This window comes from Phalaenopsis equestris, unplaced genomic scaffold, assembly GCF_001263595.1.
Source record: "Phalaenopsis equestris unplaced genomic scaffold, ASM126359v1 Scaffold000206, whole genome shotgun sequence".
In the NCBI taxonomy this organism is placed as follows: domain Eukaryota; kingdom Viridiplantae; phylum Streptophyta; class Magnoliopsida; order Asparagales; family Orchidaceae; genus Phalaenopsis; species Phalaenopsis equestris.
This window is the reverse complement of record NW_018164648.1, coordinates 500102-511532: the sequence shown is the minus strand read 5'-3', so window position 1 is coordinate 511532 and position 11431 is coordinate 500102. Positions and strand designations below refer to the sequence as shown.

At 37.7% G+C, this 11431-nt stretch overlaps 1 protein-coding gene across 1 annotated transcript; it reads right to left on the bottom strand.

Annotated features, from left to right (window-relative positions):
* Window positions 1-410: 410 nt before the first annotated feature.
* LOC110023046 (probably inactive leucine-rich repeat receptor-like protein kinase At3g28040) lies at window positions 411-3157 on the bottom strand (the record flags this gene model as incomplete). Its single annotated transcript, XM_020722257.1, has 2 exons — window positions 411-1997; window positions 2157-3157. Coding segments are annotated over 2 exons (2433 nt in total), but the record flags the coding sequence as incomplete, so codon positions are not given.
* Between the last annotated feature and the right edge of the window lie 8274 nt (window positions 3158-11431).

Below are 11431 nucleotides of genomic sequence, written 5' to 3'. Positions count from 1 at the left end.
AAGTGGAAAAACACAGTTTTTAGCCGCAGTTTTTTGAGAACACGAACAAAATACACTTAAATTACATTTTAGCTTTTAACAATTAAAACAATTGAAATAAAAATAAAAAGGGGAAATTTACATGCATATCATCCAATTCCTGTGTATTTACACATCTAAACTTTAATTTTTATATTTATACCGTCCACATCATTCATATCCCAACAAAAATATCACTATTATAACTTTTTTTTTAAAAAAAAAAATACATCTTTTCATGCATAGTTATATGACAATGACATGTATGTAACAATTGAGCAAAAAATGTATTTTTGTAGGTTGATTGTAAATATAATTATATAAATTAATTAGATGAAATGAACAACAAATATATAACTATATTTCCAATCACCAAAACAGCAAAGTCCTCATGTCAAAACATGGACATATATATTCATCATCTCACAAAATCAAAAGGTTTACAAGCGCAGCAAGCACAGCTGAATCATTCACCCTGATTCAATTCAAACAATACCTATCAAACCAACACAATAACAATTATATAACAACAGCATCGTCGTCCCCATCATCCGTTGAAGGTCGCCATCCTCTCAATCACCGGAGCCTTAATGACCTCCAGAATCTGCACCACCTCCGCCATTGTTGGCCTGCTCGACGGAATCTGCGAAGCGCAGACCAATCCCAGCTTCAACATGGGCACCACCTCATCCTCCAAAAACCCTCCCATTCTCCTATCCACACATTCCTCTGCTTCTCCCCTTTCAAGCACCGTCATGACATCATCCACTAACATTACCATTTCATCTTCTCTAAACTCCACCGCCTTCCTCCCCGTTACGAGTTCCAATAGCACCACCCCAAATCCATACACATCGCATTTCTCACTCACTCTCAAGCTCCCGCAAGCCAGCTCCGGTGCCGTGTACCCAATCATGCTCTGCCCGACGGCCGGCTGATCAGGGCGAGGCCGCAGAAGCCGGTTCAGTCCGAAATCAGCCAGCTTTGCTTCGCCATTAGCGTCGAGGAGGATATTGCTTGGCCTCACGTTGTAGTGGATGACCGGCGGCCGTAAGGCGCGGTGGAGATGGGCTAAAGCTCGGGCTGTACAGAGCGCGATGTGGAAACGCTCCGGCCAAGAGAGGGGCGAGCTGCCGCCGTGAAGGCGGCTGTAGAGGCTGCCACCGGCGGCGAATTCGGTGATGAGAAGTTGAATCTGTGGGGTAAAGTAGTAACCTTTGATAGCGAGGAGGTTGGGATGGCGGACTTTAGCCAGTGCGCGGACCTCGCGGTCGAAATCGTCTTGATTCTGTAATGCGCAGTTGGGGTGGAACTTGCGAATGGCGACTGGCCCGGCGGCGCGGTAGACGACGCCAATGGTTCCGCGGCCGATCTCTGTGGCTTTGGTTAAGAGAGATTCGGTGGCGAGGTTGGAAAGCTCGGGGCTTTTTGGCCCGAAATTTACGATTTTGTTGCCGGAGCGGGAAGAGGTGGAGCGAATGGTATCGAGGGCGTTCTCTAGCCGTTTACGCGCGGAGATGTTGAGGAGGGTGACGAGGAGGACGCCGACGAGGATGATGAAAGCTGCGGCGATGGCTATAATGGCGGAGAGGCTGAGGATGCGGTGGTGTTGGGATTCAGTCTCGCCGTCGGTCCGGGGGCCTCGCTTGTTTCCGTTCCCCTTGTTAATGGTGTTTGGGTCGAGAACCAGTGGTTTGGGGATTTCGTCCATCTCGCAAGGTTCGGATACGAGAGGGGAGCAGATGCCGAGATTGCCGCGCAGGGAGCTCTGATCCAGGCTGGGGAAGATGCCGGAGGAAGGAAGCCGGCCGACGAGGTGGTTGTAGGAGATGTTTGCCGCAACTAGTTTAGTGAGGGAGCCGAGCTGTTGTGGGATTTCACCGCTCAGAGAGTTGAACTCCAGATTCAGAATCTCGAGCTTCTTTAGCTCGGCCATGGCGGCCGGAATTGATCCGGTCAGTTTATTGTGGGATAAACTCCTAAATAAAAGAGAAAAAAGTATAACTATTGTATGGCTGATAAAAGATTTACAATAAAAATTAAATTTTTATATGAATGGATAGCTGTGCTTACAGCAAATGGAGATTGGAGCAGTTTCCAATCTTTAAATTTTTATATGAATGGATAGCTGTACTTACAGCAAATGGAGATTGGAGCAGTTTCCAATCTGTTCGGGGATTTTGCCGGAGAAGGTATTGGCATCTAATTGAAGAATAGTTAGACTTCCGGAGCCGCAGATATTGCTAGGAATCGTGCCATAGAAACCAGAGCTGCGTAGATCGAGCACCGAAAGATTCTTGAACTCCCCGATCTCAGGGGGAAGCTTAGAATGCAGCTGATAGTTCCCTGAGAGATTAAGGTACTGAAGATTAGTGAACTTCGTCATCTCCAGCGGTAATTCTCCGACAAACCGGTTTCCAGAAAGATTCAGTGACTGAAGCGCATTCACCAGCTTTGCCGATCCAGGAGGGATAGTTCCATTAAATCTGTTTCCGGCGAGATCGAGAACAATAAGCCCCAGACCAAATATCGCCGGCGGGATGTTTCCGGTGAGCGCATTGCCGCCGAGGCGGAGCTCCGTAAGATTCAAACAGTCGGCTATCGAAGCAGGGATATCACCGGTAAGGGAGTTGAATGAGAGGTCCAAAAAGTTGAGGTTTTGCAGAGCTGATAGGTTGGTGGGAATTGTTGCAGAAAAGCGGTTGCCGGAGAGGTCAATGCGGCGGAGGGCGGTTAAGAAGGGAATCCATTTCGGTAGCTCGTCGGAGAACTGGTTGTGTGCGAGGTCGAGGGAGAGGAGATGTGGAAGGAGAGCAAGAGATGGAGGGAGGCGGCCGGATAACTGGTTGCCAGAGAGGTTGAGGAGCTTGAGGTTGTGGAGAGAGGCAATGGAAACAGGGAGAGGACCGGATAGAGAATTGAAGGAGAGGTCGAGAATGCGAAGGCGGGTGAGGGAGGAGAAGATGAAGGAGAAGTCGCCGGAGAGGTGGTTGGAGGAGAGGTTGAGGTGGAGAAGGAAGGAGCAGCGGGCGAGGGAGGGGTGGATTGGGCCGGAGAAGAGGTTGGAGGAGAGGGAGAGGGAACGGAGGGAGTTGCAGGGGAGGGAGGAAGGGAATGGGCCGGAGAAGGAGTTGGAGGAGAGGGAGAGGGAGCGGAGAGAAGGGAGGAGATTGAGGCCGGGAGGGAGGGAGGAGGAAGAGGAGAGGGAAAGGGAGGAGAGGGAGAGGGAGGAGACGGAGGAGGAGGAGGAGCAGGTGATGTGAGACCAGGAGCAGGGAGAAATGTCGTCAGGGGACCAGGTGGAAAGAGCGGAGGTGGGGTCGTGGAGGCCGGCTTTGAAGACTATGAGGCCGAGGATTTGGTCGTCGAGAAGGGGAGTCAGGGATGGAGAAGCTGGAGGAGAAAAGAAGAGGAGGAAGAAGAAGATGCAGAGGAAGGGGATGGTGGAAGCCGTTTGTTTCCATTGTAGCTGCATTCAAGCTCTCTCTCTCTATCTCTTTCTCTCGTTTGGGAATTGCCTCTCTATTTCTCGTGAGTGTGTAGCTGCGTTGGTGAAAGAGAGGGAGAGAGAGGAGACAGGGAAGGGGGTAGAGAGGGATGGGAGAAAATGGAGGTAGGAAGAAGACAGGTGATGGAGTGGAGTCACGTTCTCAGGACTGTTGGGCTGCGTCGGCTTCTGCGAGACGAGTAGGAGGAAACAAGGAGAGATTATTGCGTGCGGACATCGCATGCATCTCTGCATGCGGTGTTCGATCCTGACCGTAGATCACGGTGATCTACGGTCAGAATTATTTTCGTTTTTTTTTTAAAAAAATAAAAAACTTTAGGTGGGGCCCTAAATGGAAAATGGAAAAAAAATTAACGGTATATTTTAAATAAAACTTTATTTAAAAAAATCTAACAAATAGTATATTTATTTAAAAACAAAATGACATGAATTTAGATTATATTTAATTTAAAAATAATTTAAATATAAAAATTTTGTTTATGATATTGTGGAAAGTATAATCTAGATTGAATAACCTGGCTTTGTAAATAGTAATGTTTCTAGTGTTATGTATGCAATTATCCCCTTCCAAATTCTAATTATATATGTATATGTTTGATCACTGGTAAAAGTTATATTGCCATTATTATAGTATCATTCATATATATATATATATTTTTAGGCCTTACGGTAGTTCTTTTAAATATTGAATGCAAGTTTTATTAAAATGATAAATACAAGATAAAAATGAATAAAATATGATATATGCATGCATATGGAGTCACCCTTGGATGGTACTGACAAGAAGAGAATACATTGTACTCATTCACAAAATAAAAATGAAAAAGTTTGTCTGCTTTTACGGTGGGTTGTAAAATGATAAACTTATATTTTTATAAAGTATAAGTTTAGACTATAACTCCCAATTATAAAAAGTCTAACATAAATAAATGAATTTATTATTTTTTTCCTTCTCTCTTTTGCTACACATTACTTTACTTTTTATGCTCTTTTACACAAAAAAAAAAAAAAATAAATATGAAATTTTTAATTTAGAAACATTTATCCACTTAGTAGTTTAAACTCAAACCATAATTGCTAATATTTTTTACAAGAAAACTAGTTGTGAATTAAATGGACCCTAGGGAACACGTGTGCTGTGTGCATGCGCCGTGGAGTGTCAACTTATAGGTATTGTAGTTTAGTTTATTGTTTATATGAATGTCAATGTTTAAATATAAAAAACCTATCCTAAATATAAGTTGTGTGAATTAGAATGACACTTTTGTGTTTTGGTTTTTTTTTTTTGTGATGAAATGAAACTGTTTGTTATGTCTCCTTCATCCGACCGTCAGTTCCCGTCTTGCTAATTCCAAACTTACCGAGCCAGATAGTGACATTTATATTTTTTATTGATTGCTCCATGATGTTTAGCTGTACATCGAAAATATGCGAGCTCTGATCCCGAGGAGATCTAACGGTCTACAAGAGGATAGTACAATAAAGGAGGGCGCACATATAAAACCTAGGTTGCACACTCATCTGACCAGATGTAGCCATCTGAGCCAAAGGCAAAGCTGACTTGATGCAATAATTCAAGCCAAATCCAAAACCGACCGAGTCACGAGGAGGACAACCTTTTTTCTACCCAAGTAGATTCATAGGTGCTTAGATGTCTCCTTTTGACTTCAGGGCTACTAAGCCATCCTAGATGACACAACACAGAGGTTGAGACAGGTGGTTTCTAGTTGGATTAGGTCGATTACCTCCTCTATCGAGTAGATTTAGAGTCTCAATATCTTGTGACGATAGCTTTGTAGAATCCTAGCCAGACTATTTCTACCTTTCAATGACTTTTTCTACCTACCATTGGTTGCCTTCTTTAAGCTCTTTTTGTACGCCTTTGTAAAGTCATGTATTCGTCTTGTAAACCCTTGTCGTTAAGAGGCGAGCTATCTATTAGATTACAATGATTCACCCTCTAACCTGTTAACCCATTGATGCTTTGTTGACAAGAATTTTCCTTCTATTGAGACTACAAGAATCACTTTGAAACCTTTTTTCATAGTCAATCTTAAACAAACATAACTTCTCTTATCGAGAGTCTTCCTGGAAAATCCTAAAGATTTAATTGACCACGAGAATACGTCGTCGTGAGAGATCTCTTTGAACTTAGAACAAAATAAATTTGATTTTATATCCTAGTTTTGTTATGAAAGTCTTTATAGGTTCTTTTTCGTATGTTCTCTTGAGTCAAGCATAGTCTGATTTACTTTTGACAGCTCCTCTAATTTATATTTAAAAAAAATTTCTATATAAATATCTTCGCAAATACCCTTTTATTTATTCATAATTTTATTCCACCTTCAGCCTTTCCTTTTTTCCATCATTTTCTAAGCGAGGGTGACCGAGAAAAGGAGATTTGAAAAGGATAGATGCTAAGAAGACCATTTTGATCAGAATACGAAGAGTGCGATAAAGAGCTTACTTATTGATAAGAGATTTCACCATGAAAAATTGATCAAGGCACTCAACCCCTACTTAAAACTTGTTTGAAGCTATCACACATTGCACAACCATTAACCAAACTAGTTTGCTTGCATAAATAAGAAGTCAAAAGTCCTGTACTCTATAATATGACCTTGTATTTTCAGCCAATAATCTTTTTACTGTTATTTTCTTTTAGAATACTCCAAGGGAATTAAGAAAATGATGCAATCTATTCATTGCATTGATCTATAATGCTAAAATTTACATCATCTCACTACACAAAATTCATCACATGGACATTTCCTTATATATAATGAGCCAAAGTGATCATTAAGATGATCAATTTTAGATGTGATTTAAGCACTGTTTGAGGGACAACTTTCTATAAATTTTTGTGGTAGAAAACTATTTTTTTCAACCTGACATGTTAAACTGTGGTTGATGTTTACATTCTGACTTTTTGAAATTAAAATAAACTTTTAATAGTTACCACAACTTTTTAAACTACAGCTTATTCTGCAGCAACTTCACAATTTTTTTCTTCAAACCACTGCAGCTGCAACAAACAGACCTTTAATATGTGTATTTTTTAGTATGTTTGGCACATACAAACTTTGTATATGATATAATTCATTGAAGATATTTTTTATCATAAATACTGATTTGTAGTTTGAATCACAATGCTTTTCTAGTTGTGTCATTCAAAAACATTTGCCAAAATATTAACTCATTAACATTCAAAATATCATGATTAAAAGTGCAAAATTTTAAAAATATAAAAAAAAAGTATGGTATTTAACATCACCTTAAAAAATATTGTTGATGATAGATTTTCTGAAATAAAAGAGACCTTTTAATGCCTATATTTTAAGATAATAATGATACTAAAGTATTATAAATTTAAAATTAATATTGAAATATTAAATATAAAGTGATTTTAAAAATTAAATAATTCAAATTATAATTTTTTTTATTTTTAAATTTATATTAATTCTTTTTAATTTCTACTTACAGAAAATCTTTATCAAAAGAAAATTAGATATTGGAATGTATTATGCCCGAGAAATATTATTATTATTTTTCGAATTTGATTAGAGGAAGAATTGCATGCCACTCAATTCCTGTGTATTTATAAATTATATTTTATTTTTTAAGAGTTAAAATGATGATATTTTTTGTATGTGATATTAAAGATTTGAGTGCATACATATAAAATATGACGACATGAATCTCAAGGCAGATGAACAGTTCAGGAGGAGGAAACAACCGATCGAACATAGCTGATTGACAACAAATTCAGGCTGGATAACGGCTAGAGAAGCGTCTTTTCGAGTGATCGGCGGAACGTGCAAGAAGATTTCCCGCAATGCAGTGATCAGCCATCAGAACAATCGGCGGAAAGCTTACTTTCTGATTAAACATCGATCTGATAGAGGTTTACCGAACGATCGACGAACTCTTATCGATCGAATCCGTTCCCTGATCATTTTACATTCAAATAACTCTATAATTACTAAGAAGTCCCTCTGAAGATTCAATGATGAGGGGATTAATATGTGCTTTTGTAACATTGAGATATATGCCTATAAATAGGAGGTTCATACCATGCATAAAAGTTAGACTCTCTCCATCCCTCTCTCTCTCTCTGTCATACATAATGCTCTATATCTTAGACATGTTTCTCGGACATTCCCGGATTCAATAAAGTATGTCCCACCTTCTTTTAAGTCACTCTAATACTCTCTTGAGTGTCATTAAAATATATATCATATAAATAATCATGATGTATTGACCAATGATCAAAAATAATTTCTATGTAAAGCTAGATTTTTGTTCAAATAATCTCTAGCATGATTAGTCAAAGTTCAATTATTATTCAAGTAAAATTAAAAAAATATTATTTTGCACTTCACATCTCTTCTACGATTTATCCGCTCTAGTTATTTTGTTATGCATGCACATGTCAGTTCAATTATTATTCAAGTAAAATTAAAAAAAATTATTTTGCACTTCACATCTCTTCTACGATTGATCCGCTCTAGTTATTTTGTTATGCATGCACATGTCTATTTTAATCATTATCGAGTATAAACATTGTATTGCTTGTGTCACATATAACATTAGGGACATAATAGAAGATATTTGTTATATCATTTAAGCTATTTAAGGGACCGGTGACATCATTATGTTAGAAATTAGGGGCAATAATTCAACATCTGTCCATGCTGAATTTTATCCCTATAACTAATTGGTTGAGCATAAGGTCAATATAAAGGCATATTTTTTGACATGATAATTTAATTAAACATTTTTTCTTTCTCTTAAATGATTTGATCACTCATTTAATTTCTTATTTTATCCTTTGAACTGAAAAATACTAATTAAAAATAATTGAACTATTTTTATATGATCAAAAGGTTTTTTTTTATCTTAATTAATAATGTTCAATAGTAGTGAAATTTAGATATTTTGTAGTGATATAAATGTGATGATTTTGTTCAAGTTTTTGTTTATTGTATTTTGATGCGTGTTAGAAAATTTGCGGTGGTAGAATATTAGATTATTGTCTTAGTATTGCACGAGAATTTAGAACATACTTAGATAAAAGAAAATAACCAATAATGACACTAATAGTTTTTTTACGGGGGAACCCCGTAAAGGGGAAAATTTTTCGGGGTCTGGCCCAATTGTAAAAAATCCAATATAGGTTGATGATTACAAAGACTTTTGTCCCATAAACAGGAAAGAGTTACTAGGTTTTTTTTCAAGTTACAAGGTCGACTAGTGACTTCCGGTCTATGGTGGTCGACGGTGATTAGTGGAGATCAATAACGGTTAGCGTGGGTCGATGACGGTCAGTGGTAGTTGACGGTGACAGTAGTGCTCGACGGCGGTCGGTGGTTGTCGACGACGGTCAATCGTGGTCAATGGCGATCAGGTGGTGGTCAAAGTCAATAAGTGGTGCGGGACATTAGCTCATTTTCAAAGCTTTAAGTTTTCTCTCAAGCCTCAAACCCCCTCTCATAAGAGGGGCGGGGTTCTATTTATAGTGTTCTGGGTGCAATGAATGCATGTGTTTGAACCACTTTGATCGAACGACCAGAAGGACTTCCTTCGATCAGACAGTGTTTGATGGATATTTGACTTCTTGAACAATGTCAGACTTGAGCAATCTTGGGCTCGCTGGATTCATCTCGTCAATACACTCGATTTGATTATAGGCTTGTTATATTCAACATTTATTTAATGTTCTAAATATCTCCAGAAAACTTCCAAGAGTAAGTTAATGACTTGATCTGAGCTTAATTTTGCTCGAATTTGATAACATTAGGTTCTTCCCGTCGAGCCGGCCAGTTTGACTGTAAGTTTGCTGAAATCAAAGTCTTGGACGAATTTTCATCGAACTTTGAATATTTATTGCTCAAAAAGTTATCTCGAAATCAGTGTCATGCCTCAAGATTGTGAAATTTAGATATTTTGTAGTGATATAAATGTGATGATTTTGTTTAAGTTTTTGTTTATTGTATTTTGATGCGTGTTAGAAAATTTGCGGTGGTAGAATATTAGATTATTGTCTTAGTATTGCACGAGAATTTAGAACATACTTAGATAAAAGAAAATAACCAATAATGACACTAATAGTTTTTTTACGGGGGAACCCCGTAAAGGGGAAAATTTTTCGGGGTCTGGCCCAATTGTAAAAAATCCAATATAGGTTGATGATTACAAAGATTTTTGTCCCATAAACAGGAAAGAGTTACTAGGTTTTTTTTCAAGTTACAAGGTCGACTAGTGACTTCCGGTCTATGGTGGTCGACGGTGATTAGTGGAGATCAATAACGGTTAGCGTGGGTCGATGACGGTCAGTGGTAGTTGACGGTGACAGTAGTGCTCGACGGCGGTCGGTGGTTGTCGACGACGGTCAATCGTGGTCAATGGCGATCGGGTGGTGGTCAAAGTCAATAAGTGGTGCGGGACATTAGCTCATTTTCAAAGCTTTAAGTTTTCTCTCAAGCCTCAAACCCCCTCTCATAAGAGGGGCGGGGTTCTATTTATAGTGTTCTGGGTGCAATGAATGCATGTGTTTGAACCACTTTGATCGAACGACCAGAAGGACTTCCTTCGATCAGACAGTGTTTGATGGATATTTGACTTCTTGAACAATGTCAGACTTGAGCAATCTTGGGCTCGCTGGATTCATCTCGTCAATACACTCGATTTGATTATAGGCTTGTTATATTCAACATTTATTTAATGTTCTAAATATCTCCAGAAAACTTCCAAGAGTAAGTTAATGACTTGATCTGAGCTTAATTTTGCTCGAATTTGATAACATTAGGTTCTTCCCGTCGAGCCGGCCAGTTTGACTGTAAGTTTGCTGAAATCAAAGTCTTGGACGAATTTTCATCGAACTTTGAATATTTATTGCTCAAAAAGTTATCTCGAAATCAGTGTCATGCCTCAAGATTCATGTCGGATGATGAAGATTTACTGAAAATATATCTACATTATAGCTCTCGTAAAACTTTTGTTACTGTCAAAATATTGAAACTATTTGTATTTAATGTGATAACTCTCATTTTCATTTGGTATTTTATTTCATCTGTTCTATAATTCTTTCTATAATAGTTATTATAAGATTACACTCAATTGCTTTACATGATTGAATCATAGAAGAATATTATACCAACCATATTTGAATGCTTATTTGCGTAAGAAAATGTGATTAGAATAATGTTTGATGATGGATCCAAATTTTCTTGCTAATGCTCTCACTCATTACTTGTTTGAATCAATTTTGATCCTATTGAATCCAACTAGATGATAACTATGATTTGAAATGAACTCTTACACATACCTCCTTAAGAAAAAATATAGATTTTAAAAGGCACTAGTATGCATATGCATACCACACAATTCTTATATATTTACATAAGTAACAACTAAATTTTCATATTCACAATACATAGCATTCAAATCATTGATATTATAATAAAAAATATCACTATTATTTAGTGAAATGCATCATTTTGATCCAAATATTATGACATCAAAGTGTTATAAATTTAAATAAGAAAGTTAAGGTGTTGAATATATAAATATATAATAATTTTATTCTTTGTATATAACTATTTTTAATTTTTAATTTGTAAACACGTGAAAATGGATAATTTAGACAATATTTAGAAATATGTGAGTATGATTCATAAAATATGCACATTATATTTTTTCTGACCGTTAAAATTTATATTTTCATCATTCATTTTCCTTAAATAAAATACTAATAAAGAGAGATCACATGCACCGGGGAATCCAAGACAAAGGAACATCACTATCATCAAATTGCCCGCACCGCAGGTAATGCCAGATCACGGACTCCTTGGAGCTTAGCGTCCAAACCCTATATATATATATATATATATATATATATATATA